We start from the raw sequence: 22,844 nt of genomic DNA on the forward strand, positions 1-22,844 counted from the left end.
GGAGACTGAATTTGCTTTGGTAGGTCATAAATTGTGCAGGCCTACCCTTAATGGTTTAAATCCAAAGGTTGTAGTTTAATTAGATTGGCAGGGCTTCCTGACAGCAGGAAGACCAATATATGCATTGTTAACCTTTCATTTAATAACCCCCTGCCAAAAATAAAACAAAATTATAAAGCAACACAGATACTAAAACGCCCCATATTGGTGACTATGTCTGTGGCAGATTATTCAGCCCAAGGAAACAGAAAGAAATTAGTATTGGAGCTGGGAATAGAACTCATCAATGTCTTTCTCTATGTCTCTGAAGTTATGTTACCTCTTGACAGCCATACCATTCATTTGCATACATAAAGCTTTATGGAACTCTTTACATAAAGCACTCTGATATGTTATATTGTGGTCCAAAAAATCCAGCCAATAAGAGCACTGGGTGATATCCAATATCAGTCAAACTCAGAGCTGACCCATTGAATTCAATGGGCCTACTTTTAGTATGATTTAGTTGACTATCTCTCAGAGTATTTTGGTTATTTCTATTTCATATGACAATAATCAAGTGCAACAAGGTACAGTTGACTCAAAAGAGTATAAATCTTCACATCTTAGTTAATTAGATAATAAATGAGGGGGGCATCACTAAGATAAATGAATATTACTGAATTATTGCTACCCATGGGGCTGAACCATACAGTATTCACATCTTAATTTGAAACTCATAAAAACAATGTTTTAACTGTATTACTAATGAGTAGTGTATTTCAAGTATAATGCTGAAAACAAGTTAGGCTGAGTGAATCAGAAATGTGGGGCAGGCTCCCTTTGTTTCTAGGTGACTGTTATGGAGCTTTACTATCAAAATGGTTATTTGGTCCAAACAAGGAATGGAGATAGCTTTATCTAGTACTGTGTAAGAAAATATTGAAGGAGAACTTAATACTGACACTTGGGTAATTCAATTTAACAACACGACTGCCTCATAAATATTTCCCTACTGCCATAGGGAAAGTTGTTGTTCTCTACCAACTCTTGATACAATTGTCCAGTCAGGACTGCAATATTATCAGATATAATTTTGCAACGGTGAGGTTAGGGACACAAAGACATCCGGATACTTTCTAACATGGAAAAGCATATATCTATAGAAAGGATTGCCTCTCGCAATGTTTTTGGAACCCACCATAGGAAAGCAGTGGAGACACAATTGTTAGGCATTCCTTCTGATGCATCTTCTTCCCTACATTAAAGTGTGTGTATATTCCCTGAGATGTGTACCCCACATCTCCCCCAAGAGGAGGCACAGTTGAGGGAATCACCTGTACTTGATGATGAGTGGTGTTAGAAGGACATAGCCTTCATTCATTCGCTTTTAAATTTTTTACAGTAGAGCAAAGAAGGTATATGGTTATTTATTTTATCCTGCTCTTTGAAAAGAATTGAGTCTGGACCCCAAGTCTGAGGTTAACATTGCCTAAACTTTCAACTTTAGATCCAGGTATCGCTTGTGACTCCTGTTAGCATCATGGCTTACATTTACGTTCAAACTCCCAGAGGTACAGAAGCACCTTCTTTTCCCCCTGAGGTGTTAATGTTTAAATGATATTGGGTCTGGTTAAGGGCATATTATAATATATTCTGTAAGATAAGCACATTAATTTTTTTGTAATTTTTACTTGAATGGTTTCTCAACTATTTGCTGATTCGTACAGTGCTTTCTTTTCTTTTTTAAAAACAGACTGTATTTTTTCCTTAATTGCAATAACAGATTAAAATATTGAAGTATAAACACATTACTTTATTGTAGCATGTAATGTGACAGTGTGTTTTTCCTTGTCCGTAAAAATAAGCATTCCTGAACAATTTAAGATATTAATTTGCCTGGACAAGCATAATGTGCATAGCATGCCAGAAGCGATTCCCATAATTGTGGCAACCATGGTGAAACTGTTTGCCAGTCATACAAATTGATGCTGGCCACATCCATGATTTCATTGCCCATACATTACACTTGTTCATACAAGTGTGTGTCCCAAAGTAGTTTGCATGTACAGAAAAATGTATTGGGCAAACTGCCTCAAACGCAGTCAATAACTCAGGTATTAGTGTACGACAGTGGCTCAAAACTGGATTGCAAGAAAGCTTCATGCTTTCATCATACTTATGTAGCTTATATATATATGGGTCTTTTATTTGTCTTACAAACTTTGCTTAAGGAAAGAAAAAGTCTCCTGTGCAGATATATTGGAAATAATGTTTTAATATCATAATTATACTTTACAGCCCTGTTACCAAGTTCATAATATTTTTTAAAAAACACAGAATAACAATTTAATAAAGTGATGCTCTGGAAATCACAGCATCATCCATAACCATCTAGGTTATTCACACCTCCCTCCAATGATTCAGATTCCTCAACTCCCATTAAAGTTAATGGGAGTGAAAAGTATTCTGCTGTTGGGAAACTTTACAAGAATGCAGACTCATAAAAATAGCATGTTGATATTTACATTGTATATACCTAGACATAATACATGGTTAGGGTAATTGTTTATGTTTTGTCTTTTTTGGTCTTATATATTGGATAATTGTTATGGTAGCACCTTAGCTATTTCCACAAAGGCATGAAACCAGTGGAGTGGAATGCATATAAGAAAGAAATTGCTATTGATCTCAGCCCAGGCCAAAGCATGCCTTGCATAGCAAATGATTTCCATTACCTTACTATTAAAGATAATTAATGTGCAGTCATTGCCCCTATCTCATGTTATCGGTCACTCAGATACTATTCAATTTCTATCAAGCAACTCTACATTTTATATGGGAGAGGGTTCATCAATAACCACCATCTGGTTATAATTTTATAAATCAAGATGCCCCACACAGTCCAGTCTATAAAAATATGCATTTCCCAGCTAATTGGCTGTCTTGCACAAAATCTTAACGTATAAGTCAATTCATGCAAGATGTATTTGCCTTTAGTTTTAAAATCATAAAATATATTCAGCATTTCTGGACAACCTTCTCTCTTTTAACATGATCTCTTATTCCCTTTGCTTCTCCTGGCATGACGTAATGTTCTACCTAAAGACACAGAGCATTACTTTGAACTACTTGTGCTTCTAGAATTATTTTTTGAGTGCAAAAAAACACATTCAGGTGCATGGCTTGTTAAGATTCACCCCATAGTTCATCATAATACAACATACATTAGATAGAAATATTACCTTTACCATAATATGGCTTTTTGACATGGCCGTCACTGGACTTAGACTTCCTGTCGTCTCCAGAAAGCTGTCTTGGAGACTGCTCCTCATAGGATCTCATATTATCCCTCCTTCCAGCTTCCATTGCCATTTTTTCCCTCATGGCTTTTGCTCTTTCTGTTTCTAAAGCAATCGCTTTCTCAAGCAGCGTTAAGTTTCCTTTCGTCATATCAAATACCTCCTCCGACCTATCTGAAGTTACAGAGGTGGTGTCGTCATCTCTTTCGTGACACCCGTCCTCTTTTGCACAGCTAGAAAAAGTTCTAGATCTGGGGCTCAACTGTTCTTCAAGCCTCATTAAGTTCATCATATCAGAATAATTCCTATCAGATGTCCTTCCTTGGAAATCTTCTTCTTGCCGGGCATGTTGGCGAGAATTCATGTTTTGCTGTTGATTCCTTTCCTGCGGGTTTGTCTCGCTGAGTTTCCTGGCCAAATCAAAACATTGGTTCCTCAAACATTCCAGGCTGCTGAGACATACTTCTTCATCGCTCTCTTCCACCATTTTTTCTGTAAGCCCATTGTTGGTAGGCTTCCCCAACATCCCATAGTTCATATTCCTGTTTTCTTGCTGAGACATACTGTCTGCATAATTTCTGTCATTAACATTTTCTGAAAGCACTACACCATGTCCTTGTGCTAACAATTTCAGCGAGTCCACAGTTTCCCTAACAACGTCACTGTCTAAATCTAAACTCAGCTCACTCTTACGACCAACATTTTCATTTTTGTCGCTATCGTCTTCCAGGCTATTAGATGTATTGCTATTCATTTCTGATTCTGTCCTGGCTCTGTACGCTGCATCCTCTGCAATTTTGCCAAGATTTAACAATGACTTCGCCACCAGTTCATCGTAATTATCATACTCATCATTATTGTTATCATCTTTTTCTGTGTCTTGCATTCGAGTATTGTGACAATTCATTTGATGGTCTTCTGCATAGGAGAAAAGAAAAGAACAAAGAAAGAAAGAGAAATGGAAAAGGAAAGGGAAAAAAGTGGCTAGAACTGGAACTGTTTTTGCAGTGCCATGGACAGAACACAAACCGCCTATCAATCATACTTTAGCATACAGTGGCTCATAAGCACTAAGAAAACCATATTAATTTAATTTTAGGTTACAGGATTAAGGAAACTGATGGTTCTTATGGAGAAAAGGACACTTATACCTTTGCTAATTTCTTAGTGAAGCGTTAAGGGGGTTAGAATACATATTTTCTTACCAATTTTTTTTATTTGACATTATAATCTCAAATGGTTTTTAAACTTTTATTTTGATCTTTTCTTTCTAATTTGCTTTTTGAAAACAGTTGGATTATTTGTGCTAGTTTACTTGTGTGTGTTCTTTCCAAATATCCCCAATCCTATTGTTCAGCAGTTAACACTTGGGGATACACACACACACACACACACACACACATGCACACACACACACACACACACACACCTAAAAGGTTATTCATTTAAGCTCCACAACACTAACATATATTTTAGTATTATTATATTATATTATATTATATTATATTATATTATATTATATTAATTATATTATATTATGTAATCACATTTTCCGAGAGGATCAAAAGACATGGGGCTCTTGGGGAAATATGTAGTAGTTGGATGTTTCAATTAATAATTATAGACTGCATATCTCCAGCATATAATTTTAAAAATACAAGTACATAAAGGCATATGCATGCATTCTCAGAAAGCATTTTGTTTGTCCAAACAAAGCAGGCAAAAACCTTAACAAAATCTTTCACGATAGTAATACTTGCTAAATACCAGTAAGTGCTTATTAACCTATGTGCTACATTATCACAGGTAGACATTTTGTTGATATTTCTGTTCTTATAATGGTTCCATAGCAAATAGATTCATTTATCCTGTAATGCCTGTTGGAACTGTTGAAATGAATGGTAGCTATCCATTACACGAATAATATTGTTCATCTATATATGAAAGCCATTCCTCAGCAACCCTTAACGATCTGCCAATCAAGTAGAAACAACAACCAGGTTGGGACGACGCAGGATGGAACAACCTAGATTCTCAGTAGCTGGGGTCACAAAGTGGCAGGGAGCAGCTTTCTTTCCTTTCCCTTAATACCCCCCCATGAATGAATACGTACTCCCTTCTCCCCTGGCCATATATGTGAATAACTTCTCTTCCCCTCCATAAGCAAAAGCTGAGCCATTAAAGATAACATTGTGGTTGTTGGATATAAGCAACCTTTCATGCCTCCGGTCAGCAGAGGGCAGTGTTGAAATATAGATTGTTGTTTCCAGCCATTCCCACCACCCGAGGCAGCCATGAAACTAGTTTCCACCATGTAGGCTTAGAAACCAAAGCCATCCTTGTAAATATGAAAAAACTGTAAGGGCCTCGGTATGGTTTACCTTTTAAAGCAACACTAGTGATGTGTGAATGGGGAAGAAGAGGGGGTGGATCTGGGTAGCTCCAGATTCCAAGCTTTTTAACTCTGCTGAAAACTACCAAAATAAACCCCACCACGTTTTAATTTTAGAACTCACTTTTGCCTCCACCTGCCACTGTAGTTCTTGTCCTCAATAACAAAGATTCCACAGAGGACTGCAGCATGTCAGATACACTGCACACCCAAGAGAATCCTTGGAATGTACACAAGTCCTCCATCCACATATATCCCATTTCCCATGCTGACTGTTTGTTTCAATCGCACTCAGAAAGGAATTCCCAGCTACTGTATTTTTCGCGCTATAAGACGCACCAGACCACAAGACGCACCTAGTTTTTGGAGTAGGAAAACAAGAAAAAAAATATTCTGAATCTCAGAAGCCAGAACAGCAAGAGGGATCGCTGCGCAGCAAAAGCAGCGATCCCTCTTGCTGTTCTGGCTTCTGTGATAGCTGCGCAGCCTGCATTCGCTCCATAAGACGCACACACATTTCCCCTTACTTTTTAGGAGGGAAAAAGTGAGTCTTATAGAGCAAAAAATACGGTAATTTATTTTTATGGCAGCATTCTTCAGTTTTTACCATGGGCGCTTCCCCTTACCTTTGTGCCAGAGGTCAAACTAAAAATTACTAAAAGAATTGAAGCAATTATTACAGGGTTGCGAACTGGTCCAAAATGAGATTTTTCAGAGACTTAGTTCATAGTAGTCCAGTCCTGCAAACTGGAGAAGCCAATCAACGTGTGGGAAAAGTTTTTGAACTGCAGTTTGCCAGCAGGCCCAAGAAATGTACAAGCTGCATGTTAGAGATGTGAATCACATTGTTGGCTCTGACAGGGCTCTGATCATCCTTTCATTAGGCAAAGGGAGAAACAGGCTCCATCCTTGTATGCAGATATGTCCTGCATTTAGTGTATTAGGCAAATGCAAGTAAGGATCTTGCAGCACATGCATACTACCGAAGGTGTAATCACTGGCAGCCTCTTCAGCAAAGAATGGTTAACAGCCAAGCTACACTCCTTTCCCCCACAAAGTACAGTTGACTTAAGGTCATCGCAAACAGTACAATCACTAAAATGCACATACACCAAAGAACAAAACCACCCTAACTATCCTTCTAGAAAAATGTGTATTATCTCTTTGAAGTGCCCATTTCTTCCGTTCCATAGACTCCTCAGAATTGGGACCCTGCAACTTGAGGTATCTGTGGAATCATGCTACATGCCACAAGTGTGTTGACGTTGGAACATATCTTGCTTCAATTTTTCTTAATCACTTTTCAATAATCATAAAATCAGATTGTTCCATAGACATAATAGTCAAGAGTCCTGATCTGCAGGGATAGCCTTTATGAAGGGAAAAAGAAAACTGAGATAGTTGTGAATTGTGGTGAAATACTGCATGGAGAACATGGCATGAGAAATGCCTAGTTATGAACTCATGCAATGAGCTGAGGTAGTAAGGAGTATTTGCTGTTAGAGGAGAGCCATGCACAAGCCATGCACAAAGTAGCAATGGGTTGACTATGACAATGACCGAATTAGGTACAGGTTTTCTGAAACGATGGTAAGGGACAATACCTCTTCAGGCATTTGTATACAGCATTAAGGGCTCACCCACACTTCTGCTTGCCCTGTGCCTAGAAAGCACGGGTCTGAGTGGTTTCCCGCTTGACCCACACTTTCTAGGCATGGGTCCAAGCGGTTTTCTCCTTGCTCCACCTCTTCCCCAGGGAAAACCCACTCTTTCACTCTAAATCAGAGCAAACAAACATCAATCTGCGGGTGTATAAACATAATCTGCAGGGTATAGATGTAAAAATAAGTAAATAAATGAGTTGGAGGGCAAAAGTAGGAGGTGCATTTGTGTAGGCTTCCCAGGCATTCTAGAACCATGGTAAGTCGGGGTTCAAAGCACAGCACACATATTGGAAGATGCCACATTTTCCTCGATTGCTTTTCGGTGTTTCTTCTTATTCTGAAACATATGTCAGTGTTTCAGGGATTCTGATGAAGAATGCAACTATAATTTAGTATTGGTAGCTGCCATGATCCTCACAGACAAAGGCTCCAAAAGCTTCTCATAATGGAACATGCATCTGGGTCAGTTTGTGGAGGAGCTTTCTAACATCATGGTGGGAAACAAATCATTATGATGACTTTTTAAAGTTAGACTAAAATGGCAGGGGCGGGGTGGGGCTGGGAAACCTGTGGTCTTCCATATGTTGTTTGATTCCAACTCCCATTGGCTCCAGGGATGTTCCAATAGCAACTGAAGGGGCACAGGTCCCCCAACTTCGACTTAAATAATGCAACCATCATCTTTCTGGTGCAAACAGCAGGCAGTGCAACAGCAGACCAAAGAAGAAATGAAAGATCTACTCACATAATGGTTTTTCCAATATCTACTATGGCAAGTATATTCTGCACAGGTACTAAATAGGGATTTTTCCTTCATAGAGAGTGAGTGCAAAAAGCCTCTGGCCACAATATGTGTTGATTTTGGGCTCTTTTGTGCATAGGTCAGACATCCATGTCTCATTATACAGAATTTTGCTTCTCTATCATTGATCTATTGCCCATATGAAATTAACTGCACTCTCCCTCTTACACACACAATCTACTTTAGAATACTTGGAAAATTTGTAGTCATTTCAAAACTCTTGGAAGCACTGCTGTCATCGTCACTAACTATGCCAGCATTAAAGGTTTCACCCATGCATCCCGCATCATCTCTCTCCCCTATCAAACCGCATCCTTCTTTTTTAGATATCCTGCCACCTCTCTTCCTCTCAATTTGAAATGCTACTGTTAAAATCAATTTCTTCTCTGGGAGGCGCCTCTGCTTAAATCTCTACACTGTCTCTTTGTGTCACTTTCATGAACTTCAAGCACCTCCTGATCCTTACATTTAAGGCTCTCCACTTCTTTGGCCTCGACGCTTCTCTCATCTCTCCATACCCCCTTTCTTGCTGTCTCTGTTCTGTGCAAACTGATCCGCTATCACTCTCTTTGATTCTCTCTACCTGTCTTTGCCTTTGTGCCATCACCCATGCTGTTCCATGTGCTTTGGACAACCTTCGTTTATCCTGAGAAGCCAACACTTTCTTCTCTGCAGATTCCCTCCTTAAAAACCACTTCTCCCTCAAAGACGTTTCTTAAACACACAGTTGCCTGCAGCCATGTTATATCCCCCAGAACCTGGTCCTATACTCCTTTAGCAAGTCTTGATTTTTTTTCCCATTCACCTGGCCACCTCAAGTGTAGAGCAGAGGTACAGAATTCAAAAAACTGACAGCGGTTTCTACTCAAGAGTATGTGTCACATTTTAGCCCATTCTATTATCCGCGTTTTTTCTTTCTGCTTCCTTTGCAGCACATTTGTCTTGGCACTCCCATCTTCATTAACTCTTCTCCTTTCTCTCTCTCCATCTCATAGCACTCTCTACTCTCTCGTAGGATTGCCAGGACAAAAACACAAAAAAATTGTGATTTTTCGATTGATTTGACTAACATCCAGGACAAAGCAGCCCTTCTCTCCAGTCCCTCTCTCCAGGATGTATGGCAGCCCTTTTCTCTTTATCTGAATTTTGTATATTTGCACAACCATTACTTTCAGTTTCCCTCTTTCCTCAACTCGTGTGCTTCTTTTCACCCTCTTTTCTCTCCCCCCCCTTAACATATCATTTCCCTCTCCTCCTCATATTTAGCACCACCACAGAAAGGAATATGTTGGTTGGCCCAATTCAGAAGGTTTCAGAGGTGGCATTGCCTTACAAAACTTACAGATTTGAGGCTTAATACAGGGCTAAATATAAGTGTCCCATGGACAGCATATTACCAGAAGAGTAAACTATGTATTCTATTTTTTAAAAGAAAGGTTCCAACCCATATGCGTGCAGGGATAAACTCAAAATTATATATTTTCCACCCAATCCCAGGTTGTAATTTTTAAGCGTTGACTTACTTCTGAGGTAAGCAACTTTAGATATACAGGCATATGTCTCCTAAAAGGTAAAGGTAAAGGGACCCCTGACCATTAGGTCCAATCGTGGCTGACTCTGGGGTTGTGGCGCTCATCTCGCTTTATTGGCCGAGGGAGCCGGCGTACACCTTCCAGGTTATGTAGCCAACATGACTAAGCCGCTTCTGGTGAACCAGAGCAGCGCATGGAAACGCCATTTACCTTCCCACCGGAGCAGTACCTATTTATGTACTTGCACTTTGACGTGCTTTCGAACTGCTAGGTTGGCAGGAGCAGGGACCAAGCAACGGGAGCTCACCCCGTCACAGGGATTTGAACCACCAACCTTCTGATTGGCAAGTTCTAGGCTCTGTGGTTTAACCCACAGCGCTACCCACGTCCCACATATGTCTCCTAGGTGTGGTGAATTTTTTTTATTTGTTTCCCGTGTCCCTGATCTGTAACAATATTGTGCAATGTCACAAATTGTGGTTGCTTACAACTTGCCTTCCATGCACCCACCCTTTTGCTTAGTCATTCAGGACCTTGAAACTGGCTCAGTAGTAGATGGTTTTTGTATGCAGTTTTGCATAATATGTGTTTATTATTTTCACAGGAGAACTGCACCACAAAATCTGGAGAAGTGCAGGTAGCTGTATTTTGGTTCAAGAACTGAATAATGCAGGTTGATGTACAACATGAATGGAATTAATTTCTCCCCCATCATTACCTCTAGGATAGCTGTGAGTAACTCATGGCCCTTCAGATGTTGAGAGACCCCAACAGCCCACCTGTTATCAAGGGCCATTGGGATAGTAGTTGAGCAAAATCTGGAAGGCCATGGGTTGCCTCTGAACAGCTTGCGACCATCATGAGGGTACCTCAAGGTTAGCTTTCCCCCACATGAGCTTGTTTAAACATTAAGAGGCCCTTATTCTCAGTCCAGGGACGCGGGTGGCGTTGTGGTCTAAACCACAGAGCCTAGGACTTGCCGATCAGAAGGTCGGCGGTTCAAATCCCCGTAATGGGGTGAGCTCCCATTGTTCGGTCCCTGCTCCTGCCAACCTAGCAGTTCGAAAGCACATCAAAGTGCAAGTAGATAAATAGGTACCGCTCTGGCGGGAAGGTAAACGGCATTTCCGTGCGCTGCTCTGGTTCGCCAGAAGGGCTTAGTCATGCTGGCCACATGACCCGGAAGCTGTACACCGGCTCCCTCAGCCAATAAAGCAAGATGAGCGCCGCAATCCCAGAGTTGGTCGCGACTGGACCTAATGGTCAGGGGTATTCTCAGTACATCTCAACAGTTCATTCATCAAGGGAAAATAGTTGTGTTTTGAACAGCATACATGAAGACTGTTCCAAAAAAAAAGTTGCAGACCAGTTAAGGATATTTGTTTTGTTTTGTTTTTTAAAAATAATTTATATTAAAGATTTCTAGGTGTGGTGAAACTTTGACATGCAGTGTATAATATCTGAATTAGCTTCAGTCCTCTGCCTCATCAAGCATTTCCATTATGTCCGTCCATGCTAAATAGGTTGCCCGCCTCAGTTTAATACAAAGTAATTGATTGTCAGCAGAGTCAAAAAGGTCTATTCATTCATAGATAGTGACTATCTCTAGCACGTCTTCTGTTGATGGTGCTTTATCATCTATAATGCATCCTACTCAAGTCTGTCACAGACCTACAGCATTTGTTATTTATAAGCCCATCACAAGTCATTTGCAAATTAACAGCTGATCTTAAAACCTGTTCAGCTAGCATGTAAGTAGGGAAGATAGTGCACAGCAGCAGCTATGCCCACTTAACATTACCTAACATGATGTTTTGCAGGTACAGCATTGGCATTTATATGCTTGTGACCCGAACAGATATTCCGAAACAAATGTTCAGGATCAATATGTAGGCCACATTATAAAGCCAAATCAGTATGCATAGGATACAATCCGTATAAATTAAGTAGGCTTGAATCCTGATGAAATTCATTGGACTCACGGCCCAATACTTCTATTCTATGCATGTTCACTCAGCTGCCCTGCTGAATTCAATAAGACTCCCTTCCAAGTAAGCATACGTAGGATTTCACCCTCAAGAATACAGTTAAATGCTTAGGTCTCAATGTAAACTGGGCATATCCAAATTCTTTTGCCCACTGAACGTATAAGCCAAATGCACTCCGCCCGCAACTGCTGATGATTCACATAAATGCAGCACAAGATTTCTGCCCAATCCTCAACCTGTTTTGCTCATTCTAATATGGTTATACTTGGCTCTATCCTCATTACTTCCAATTTCTTTGTGCTGCAGCATTTGACCTACTTGCTTGCAAACAGAACTAATTCACTCCACTTGAATTTGTTTTCTCTATCCATTTGTGTTTGCTGTTGCACTATGCTTTATGATTTCCTAAAATCAATTTATTAAGCCTGAATGAGATGCTTTATGCAATTCAGGTAAACTGTGGACCATGTTTCGCCTCTACCATATCCATTCAGTGATGCCTGGTAAGTCACCTTGCAGGCAGCACACCCTGCAGAGTTCAACCCTCTGTTTAAACAGCAGCAGCAGCAGCTGCTGCTGCAGCTTCCAATTGTGATTTTTAAAAGAGTTAATAAGTATGTGGCTTATTGGTAGGCTTCCTAATACCTTTCCTGCACATGCATTTAAGTTTCTGTACTTCTCATTTGCGCCAAATGGAACAGACAAACTCGTGATCAGTAAATACATCATAATCACTATATCAGTAACATGGCACAACCTGCTTGAATCAATTTACGGTGCATGTGGATGGAATAGTAAATATGCAGATAGCATGGAAATAAAGCAGGGGTAGGAAACCTGTGGTTCTCCAGCTGTTCTTGGACTATGACTGCCACCATCCCTGAATAATGACCATGCTGGATGGGGCTGGTGGCTGTTGGCCTCCAACAACATCTGGAGATCCACAGGTTCTCCATCCCTGAAACTTTGGAGATGTGAAAACTAACTCTTCACTCCCCACCCCAGAGCAAGTATCAGGTCAAGCTGAGAGTGAATTAGGACACTTTTGACTAGAAGTAAGTGTAGGAAAAATACGGAATTATAGCCTGAGATGTAGAAAACAGATTTGTTTGGCAACTTCAGCAAAAGCTTCAATGCAATAAATCATTAGTTCTCCGTAGATTCTGAGGCTTCACAGTTTGAACCATTTCATAAGTTGCAGTAGCCCCGAGCACTAAGTTATCGAGGAAGTTTAATTGCTGAGAGAGGGAGGTGAGTAGGAAAAATATATGCAGGCATCTGACTACGTGGCTTGGCTCTGTCAAGAGGCTTCTCACAAGTGTCACCTTTGGCCAGGAAAATATTGTGTCAGTGTGGAGAGCCTTGTAACAGTGCTAAAAACACATGGCAAGGGACTTACATACATGACAAACAGTGCCGGTCCTACTATTGAGCAAAGTGAGAAAACTACCTCAGGCAACTGATTTTAGGTGTCATGAAAGGGCAACAAATTGTTAGTTATTCAAATTTTTATTTTTCCTACCAGGAAGATTTGATGCTTTGGGAATTTTCTGTTTCAGGTGCAAAAAAACTTAGTTGTTATGCACCTCAACTTGGGGAGCGGGGGCGAGGGACTTGGGGGTGCAAAATGTCCTGGGCCAGTCCAGATTACACACTCTACAAGGAATCACTCTTATACAGAACTATCGCTTAGAAGCTTAAATGTGACTGATGTTGTTTGTGAAGCAATCCTTAATCCACAACCTTTAGCTTTATGAACAAAAACAAGCTATTTGTTGCATTAAATGTGATCTCATGGCATTAATCCAAAACTTAAGAATGAGATGTCCCAAGGACCTTTCATAAATGAAATAACCAGCAGCTAGATTTTCAGGCACACTTTCCTTCCTTAGTTTGTAAAAGCAACTATTCTGCTAGCCCAAATATGGCCCATTAAACCATGTGCTTTGCAACATGTAATCTTTACATGGTAGTCAGACACCAGTACTTTACCTGTTATGTTTTTACTCTGGCTTCCCACTGTTGAAGATGTGCACATGCTAAAGCAATTACAGAAGTGCCAGTAAATCAAAATGGTCTTGATTACTATTTCTCTTCTTTACTGGTAAATATGATAACAGCAACAATTCAAGAGTGGAGAACTAATATTACTAAGAGGAACATGATCTTGGGAAATGTGCTGGTTAATCCACCTGCACAGAAGGGCCTCTTGCCCATTTCCACCTCCACCCAACCCAAACAACACCCTGTCACTGGTTCTGTATCAGTAGTACCCAGTACCATTTCCAGATTGATGCCTGCAGTGGGTCTACCTCCCTCACGGACACCAAGGAGAAGGAGCATGGCCAGAAATCTCCAGGGGTCAGTAATGCCTCCTGGAGTTGTCCAGTGATGATCATCCCTGACAGCAGATATGGTAGCAGTGAAGGATAAGGCTATTAACATCCATGATGGTTTTGTATGCCTCTGAATGCCAGCTGCTGGAGAGCATCAGTAGGGAAAATGCCATGGTGCTCAGGTTCTGCTGATATGCTTCCTAGAGGCATCTGGTTGGCCATTGTGAGACCAGGATGCTGGTCTGATCTAGCAAGGGTCTCCCTATGTTCTCATGGAATAAACCACCATAGGTCAATAAAGCAGTGGTCTATTATGGATGCTGTTGAATAATGTATTCATTTTTTGAATTATGGTGCTGGAGGAGACTCTTGAGAGTCCCATGGGCTGCAAGAAGATCAAACCTATCCATTCTTAAGGAAATCAGCCCTGAGTGCTCACTGGAAGGACAGATCCTGAAGCTGAGCCTCCAATACTTTGGCCACCTCATGAGAAGAGAAGACTCCCTGGAAAAGACTCTGATGTTGGGAAAGATGGAGGGCACTAGGAGAAGGGGACGACAGAGGATGAGATGGTTGGACAGTGTTCTCAAAGCTACCAACATGAGTTTGACCAAACTGCGGGAGGCAGTGGAAGACAGGAGTGCCTGGTGTGCTCTGGTCCATGGGGTCACGAAGAGTCGGACACAAATAAATGACTAAACAACAACAACAATGTATTCATTGTGCAGACCCCCTTTCTTCTCCCATTCGTCTTCCATTGGCACCCACAAGTAACCACTTCAGTCTCCTCTTCCCTTCATTCAGGCTTTTAAAACTTCTCCCAGTTTGGAAATGGCAAGAAATAGAAAAGAGTTGCTAATCTGTGTCTAAGTAAATGTGCCTAGCGCATTTTGCTTAGGAAAGGTTTCCTTTTCGTGCCCAATAAGCACGGGACAGGTTTGCCCGGTGGCATTGTGGCCCATAGATTGCAGCAAAGTGCTGGGCGAGGTTTAGCCTAGTTTCCTCTCTAAGCAATGGGCTCATGGGAAAAAGCTGTCCCATGAGCCCTTGCTGTAGAGGGGAGGGGAATATATCAGGCTGCTTCCCCTGGAGCTCATAGCCATTTTGCTCTGAGCACTTCCCACCTGCCCACCCTTGGGTTAGAGCAGCCTTTCTCAACCTGTGGGTCCCCAGATGTTGTTGAACTACAACTCCCATCTCCCCTAGCTAGCAAGGCCAGAGCTCAGGGATGATGGGAGTTGTAGTCCAACAACTTCTGGGGACCCACAGGTTGAGAACCGCTGGGTTAGAGCCTTCACTGAGCAATTTTGGGTCACTGGTTGACAAGGCCGGAAATAACACCCCCCCCACCTGATTGGCACTTGGTTTTCCCTCAATGAAATTATGGCTTTCCTTTGTTAGACGGAAGAACATTGTTTTGTATGATGGCAGAAATGGGATTGGGCAGGATCAACATAGTATAGGGCAGGCCTAGGCAAACTTGGCCCTCCAGATGTTTTGGGACTACAACTCCCATGATCTCTAGAACAGAACCAGTGGACAGGGATGATGGGAATTGTAGTCCCAAAACATCTGGATGTCCAAGTTTGCCTACGCCTAGTATAGGGGGTCCCCCATAAGGGGCCCGAGGGGAGGATTGACTACGGCAAACCCAAGTGTGGGTTCGGTATCTGCCTGGTTGGAATCTGCAGCCTGGTTCCCCAGTGAGACCTTTCTTGCTTGCTTGCTTGGCTTGCACCATGGCAAAATTCAACACTGGCCGACTCCCATGGTATAAGTTTGGAGCGATCCAAACCTAGCGGATCCATTTCATCAACATGGGGCTTGTGGAATGATGAACTGATCCTGGGACCCAATGCCATGCCAACCCTTGCCTTGCCTGCTGCTGTTCATAAAGATTTGGCCTGATTTTATCCCATCACCATTGTACAGTCTGGTTATTTTGCTGCTCTCATTGGTCAGATCATCTGCCTGCCTGGGCAAAAACCATATCTTGTGGGGATAACTGGGCAAAACCAGAATGTTTTACTTCATGAGTCTGTGTGACTGGATCTAAATATATAGACACATGGAAGCCCGACTTCCAGAAATGAACATTCATAGGAAGCATTGCCATTTTTATTTTTTTTAAATAACTCAAATATTTTGCTGTGGAGGGGGAACTGAAATTTTGCTTTGACATACTATATTATAGGCTCTATAGTGATGTCCTACTTTTTCCTGGACCAGCTTCCCAGACTTTAGTGAAACTACTCTGAACTAATCAGTTTTTGGAATCACAACTAGGCAGTCTTACTTCTGTCTCTCTGTTGCATTTGCATTTCAATTCCTTCCCTGCCTCTCATCCTCACCTTTAAGACTTTTCACCTTTCCCATCATGCCTTGACAAGGGTTTCTTTAGGGACCAAGCTGCGTCTTCACAAAGATTTTATGGAATCCCAATTCAAAATACCCTGCCAATTTCAAATATCTTACTATCTGCAGCAATGGCAGAAAGTAGCAACCGTTTTTTCTGTGTACAGTTAATATAAACATATTCAGTTTGCAGCTGAGGCAGGCCTATTAATTCAGAAATATTTTAATAGCCAAGGACACCAAAGCCAGCTTGAGCTCTGTGACCCTTCCAATAGTCCCCTCTAATTACCACTTTGTCTCCTTAAAGTAGTTTCCTTGCTAGTAATAGGCTTCTCTGTCTTTCTCTGACTGCAGCAGCTAGATGCCTGGCTGGCTAATTCTGGCTTCGGCAAAGGATGCTCATGACTGTAATCTGAATTAATTCTTTCAGGCAGATGTATATTTTAAGATACAAAAGCACCGAGTCTAGAGGTACAGGCAATAGATAAACATAATGTTGTGAAGAAGTCATGGCAAGACTGTTTGGTGAGAATTATTTCATGCTCTCTGGCAATTTTTGTTTCAAAGCCATGACGTCCTTTATGTCTGGCCTGCTATTGTTTTTGACCACTTAGTGAAACTCCACATACTGAAATTCTAGAAGGAAAAATAATCTCTTTCCCTCCAGGCCAACTACCTTGGCACAATCAAAGGTCCCCAAAAGAGAGACTGGTTACCTGGAAATCTTTCTGGAGCACAGGTAAGCAAGATGTGGGTAAAATACCTGTAAATTGATACTAAAAAGGAAAGGAGCTTCTGATGGCCCAGGTAAGAATTTTATACTCTTCAAAAACTGCTTCTGCCTTTTCCTGAATTCCCTGAGCTGGTTACGGATAGTTTTGAAATGCCTCATATTTTGGAAACCCACTGCTTCTGAACAAAGTTCAAATTTCATAAATCAAATTAGGTGGACCTAGGTTAAACAGACAATTTATATTTGTGTAGTTTATTCAGTAGCAGGATTTGACAGCAAAGTTATGAATCTCGGGTGTGCAGTAGGATTAAAAGTATTCTTGTACTAAAAATTTTACTGTTATGTCCCCAAGATGAAGCTATCATGGGTAAGATCAGATACCCATGAACTGTGTTGCAACATTCTTTTACCAGTGGTGGACCTGGGTACTGTGGCACCCTGTAAGAGGGCAATATTTGGCGCTCCAAAGATGGGTAAGGAGGCGTCTGGCTTTGGAATGGAGGCATAAGACTCTGGCAGGGTCCCAGATCCCTCCCACCTCCTCCCCAAAGGTGGGAAGATGCTAACTGGGCTTTGGGGAGGAGGCAAGAGGACTCTAGGACCCTGCCAGAGCCCTCACACCTCCTTCCCAAAGCTTTGCTTACCTGCCTTTGAGACAGCACCCTCTCAGAGAAGCACTCAGTGTGTGTGCACCACTTGCACAGCCCCAAATCCTGCTTTTACATACTAATAGTGTTGTATACGGTTTATGTACGAGAGGGGGAGAAACCCCGGAATGTGGCTGAGAAATTCACAGTGTTATTAGGGATGGACGTATAATGTATGTCCCTGACCTTCTCTCTTGCTGCAGGAATAAATAATTTATGGCTTTGCTGCGCTGCCAGAGTATCCGGGGAAGGCCAAATTATGACTGTGTCAACTCTTCCTTCCTTCCTGGCTATTAATGGGAAGAGGAGAATGGACAGAGCATTGGGGATATTGATGCAATTCCTTTCCATGCTTCCATGATCTGATTCTATGAGGCACATAGACGCTTCTTCTATCCCGGCCCTGCTGCTTAATGACACAAAGGGAATGTATGGGTAGTTGTTAACATTACTGCACAAAGAAAGAAAGCTACAATACAAAAGTAAGTGTAGTGAAAACACACTTCATGAACAGAAATAAGTAGGTAATAAAGGGATAAATGAATAAAGATCATTGGCTCTCAAGTAGCAAAAGCTTTAGAACAGACTTTTCCTTGTCAAATTTCTGTGGACATTACAAATGAAGTGCCTCTTGCATGGAATAGAGAGGTATTGCTTACCTAGACCTATATGATACAGGTAACATTCCCACTGTTAAGGAATCAACTTCCTTTGAAATAAAACAAAAATGTATTTCTGGGTGGGTGTGGGAGTAGTTTTCAACTCAACTAGCTTTTCACTGCTTCTAGTAAAGTTGCTTGGGCTGTGACTCTGAGATTGTCACTGGTATCTATTGCGACAGAGAACGTATGAACTATCCTCTCCTATTTTAATCTATTTTATTTCCACTTGATGAAGCAGGAAATCCTACTAGGCTACTCCAGCAGGAGCACTTATTGATTATTTGAAGACTTATTGATTACACAAGGGCAGGAAATGGCATTGCAGGTCCTGCGACAAGACTAGCTAGATGCCAACAATTGGGCAGGGAGGGGAAGGAAGTGGGAGAAAGTTCTAATATGTCAGAAAAGGTCCCCAGCTGCACAGCTCATTTATAATATGTAAGAGGTGAAATCAGCCCAACATTTCTCATGAGCAGATTTAAACAGAACCTTACTATCCGAGCAACCACCTTGTGGCAATTTTGTTCCCTTTACACGCTATAATTGGCACTCCACGGTAGACCTAAAAAACCCCAAATCACCTTACTAATCATTCCTTGACAATTAGGAGATAAGGACAGTGGTGTTTGTTGGCTTGTGCCATTACAACCACCACCACTTATATAGAGCGCTTGAATTTTAAAGCACTTATCTTCTTCAATCTTTACAAGAGCCCTGTAAGGTAGCCCAGTGCTGCTACCCTCATATTGCAGATACTGAAGCAAGGGCTGAGAGAAAGTAAATGTAGGCTCATCACAGAGATGAACTTCAAACTGAGTGATTCTTGATTCACGCCTGAGCAGCGACTTTCTTAATTCCTTTGAGTGGAAGGGAGGTCACTCTGAGGGCAGAGTTAAGGATTGTAGGCCAAGTTCTCCCCCACACCCTCCACAATGGATTGCTTTTCAGTTCTGTTCTTAGGACCAACGCTCATTTGTGATGTGGAGAAAGTTGCTAAATATTTTCCCCAGTCTTATAATACCAGGACTCTTGGGTATCCAGTGAAACTGATGGGACATTCACAGCAATCAAAATAAAGTACTTCTTTACCAGATGCAGATGCGGGGAACATTTGACCCTCCAGATGTTGCTGCAATGTCTGTCATCCCCGACTATTGAGCAATGCTGACTGGAGCTGATTAGAGTTAGTCCAGCAACATCTGGAGGCACATAGTCATCACAACTAGTAGTCACTGATAGAATTATTTTCCATTATTTTGCCAGTCTCCTGAAAGCCACCCAAACTAATGCCCATCCACCCATCTTGTGGCAGAGAATTCCTGGCCTAGCTCAAGAAAAGGGATTCCTTGAGGTACAGCGGCTTGTCTTTGAAGAAGGAAAAAAAGACTGAGGTTGATCTACATGTAGCAACATTTGTTTAAATCAGTCAGCTGTCTCTTTCAAGATGCTTGCTATGGGGATAAATTCATCCCTGCATCACTTATTTCTGCCATAATGTATTTGCAAAATAAATGTGAACACTGGGCAGTAATTCTGTATAGACAAAAGGGAACCAGGCAGTGTGCCCATTCTAAGTAATCTACACCCTATCTCCATATGAAAGTTGATAAATCTCCTTCCTGTGAGCCTTACTGCTGCCTTACTGTTTTATGTAGGGGGGCAAGTTCATAATATTTTGATGGCGTATCCACACTTTGGTAGGAGTTCTGTCCAAAATGCTTATGGATAGTTTGTGAAGGTAGATGTGCATATGAACAAGTTTTGATAAATCCTACCTTCGGATTCATATATATATATATATATATATATATATATATATATATATATGAATGAACTAAAGGGAGGGTAATACTTTTAGGGTCATCAAAGAGCAACAATATACACATGTTTTCAAACAATGACAATAACAACAGCAAAAGAATAAGGGTGAATTGTTTTTGTACAAATGTAATACATAATAGTGTTATTTTTCTACGCTATGCCTGATTTGAAAACTAGAATAAAATGCCACAACAAACATTCAACTTTAGTGACCTATTTTTTCATTTCCTTATTTTATATTAGAACCATGTCACTAGATAACATGATTATGCTGCAGTTGCACTGAAATCCCTTCATGTGCTACTTAGTTTCCCCCACTAATATGATGAGTTATTCAGAATAAATAAAGTGGCACCCCTAGTGATAATATCCATCCTGTATCTCATTAAATATGTCACATTTTCACAATAATGTGAGTTGGGAGGGGCGGGGAAATATTAACGTGTGCAAGATTTATAAAGATATGGGGAAAAAGTCTTCCAGATCTAAACCAGATCTAACCCACACCCCTTTAAGGAAACATAAATATAGATTTGTATAGCATAATTGTAAGAAATGGGTGAGTGTTTCCATCATTTGTATTGACTCTCCTAGGAGTTCTAGAATCAACCTGATTCTTCCTGACCCTAAGGGGTTTATGAAATACCTGGAGCACAAGCCATCTTGAATGTCTTCATATGATATAGGCTAAATGGTGCCTTGGAACATCTGTTCCTGGAGCTCCTCCACCGGAGATTTCTTTCTATAATAGAAAAGCTTTGTGAAACAGTCTTTGGGAACCATCTACCACCTGATGTGATCTCCTCTCAGAAGGAGGAGAAACAGGTCACTTAAGTTTGGCCTCACAAATTAAACGGGACATTAATACTAATTAAGCAATAACCACCACAGAGGACGGCAATCCTAGAAGAGTCCCCTCCCCCAAACAATGACTCATTCTGCCATGTTACATAGGATTTATGGGATAGGTGATTTCAAGGGGGGGGGCTCATTATTTCTTTTGGGGAAAGGGGTGGGATGCAAAGGAAATTTGAAAGATTAGCCATTCTTTTAATGACTAGGGTAAAGCAGTTATGGCCTTTCGAGGGTGTAACAGAACTTTTTGAAGACAAGGTATATATTCAATAAAGGAGACTCAATATACTTAATAATATACTAAAGAAGGTCTTTAAACTGTTGAAAAGGAATTTTAGGGGTACATCTTATTGCTGAGGTGGAAGTCTTTGGTTCTCTTTAATTGGTATTTTGAGATTTGTAAGAGTGTTGCTTTAGTATGCTTTGTATATTTAATCAAAGACCAGGAGTGGAATTTCATAAGAGCCTAACTGCTTTTGAAATATCTATCTTATTTATATACCTCAGGATCTATGCTTCTAAAATCCTACAAAACCTTATGAAAATTCAGGTGCACTAATGTAAATCCACTGAAATTAGATTAATTTCTGTCTACTCAGAGAATGAACCTAGAAGGTCACAGAAATCAAGATCCCAAAGGACCAGGGCTTTTTTTCAGTCAGAAATTGCTGGAACTCAGTTCTGACACCTCTCAGATGGGCACCATTGCCATTCTAAGAGAATGAGGGAGGTGTTCATGGTGAGCTCTGGCACATCTTTTTCTATAAAAATAGCACTGCAAAAGACTATGCCCAGAATGCTCAAGCACCTTCCAAAACGTCTCAGGCCTCTCTCCAGAACATAACCCGCTGTGCTCCTTGTTCCCAAAATTAGGGGAAATTGTCACTCTAGAGCAGCCATTGATGTTTCAGGAAATAAGGCAAGCCTCAGTAAGCACGCAGAAGGACTTAGCTGCACACACAGGGCTTCTTTGACGTATTATTTCTTATAGGAGTCTGCTTATTTGGCTATAACCCCTTTGGTGGAACTTTAAGCAAAGGAAGTCTGTAACATTATCCAGAATGGAATTTGTTAACTCCCTTGATCTTAGGGTCTGAGAAAAAACTTGTGCTAATGAGTTGCAGCTTTCTTAAAGCACAATCTCAAATATTCACCTTAAGGGAGCTCAAGTTGCCTGTGCTGTCCACAGGAGAAAAGAATAATAATATCTTAGTGCTGGCACAGAGGTAAGACACCTAGTCTCTTAACTATGGTTTAGAGATTGAGAGTTCTCCACACTGTCTCTTCTTTCTCTTGTACTAATTATCTCTACTTTTGTTGGTCTTAACCACCTTCAGTGCTAAGCAAGACCCATTAATCAGATCTGAATGTTGCTTCAGTCCTAACCACAATGAAAACCAGTTGGTGGTGGGAATAAACCAGTGAAAACCAGTGGGTGGTGGGAATAAACCTATACAATTCCACAAAACCCAATCTCACTCTCTTAACCATTGCTTGACAAATCTGGAGTGTTATGTCTATATCGACACAGACTTGAATTTAGGGGGTGAAATACATTTCTCCTGACCTGCTTCGTTAATACACCATCTTAAATTAAACTAGCAAAACCTTCACATTTCTTCAAGAAACAAAAGTTTGTGTTATATTTGGTTATTTGTTTCATGATACCTTTGTGCACTAACAAGCAACAAGTGTGTTGTCTGGTTATATGCGAAGTTTCAAAGAACACAGTGATATAATTATATTTCTATAGTACTATATAAACCCCTTTCCTGC

General features: G+C 40.9%; 1 protein-coding gene across 17 annotated transcripts in view; it reads right to left on the reverse strand.

Annotated features, from left to right (window-relative positions):
* MYT1L (myelin transcription factor 1 like) overlaps positions 1-22,844 on the reverse strand; it is a 280,396-nt gene that overhangs the window by 66,111 nt on the left and 191,441 nt on the right. For 9 of the 17 annotated variants that reach the window (XM_083607073.1, XM_083607083.1, XM_083607078.1 and 6 more), the window contains 2 exons: positions 20,860-20,955; positions 3,225-4,199 (listed from right to left, as the gene is read on the reverse strand). The exons of 1 other annotated variant lie outside the window; for it this stretch is intronic. In XM_083607073.1, the coding sequence (XP_083463199.1) occupies positions 3,225-4,199; positions 20,860-20,955 (1,071 nt within the window). The remainder of the gene's footprint in view (positions 1-3,224; positions 4,200-20,859; positions 20,956-22,844) is intronic. 7 more of the 17 variants (XM_083607075.1, XM_083607084.1, XM_083607087.1 and 4 more) reach the window with 3 other exon arrangements.

This window comes from Podarcis filfolensis, assembly GCF_964270895.1.
Source record: "Podarcis filfolensis genome assembly, chromosome: 3".
NCBI classification, from domain to species: domain Eukaryota; kingdom Metazoa; phylum Chordata; class Lepidosauria; order Squamata; family Lacertidae; genus Podarcis; species Podarcis filfolensis.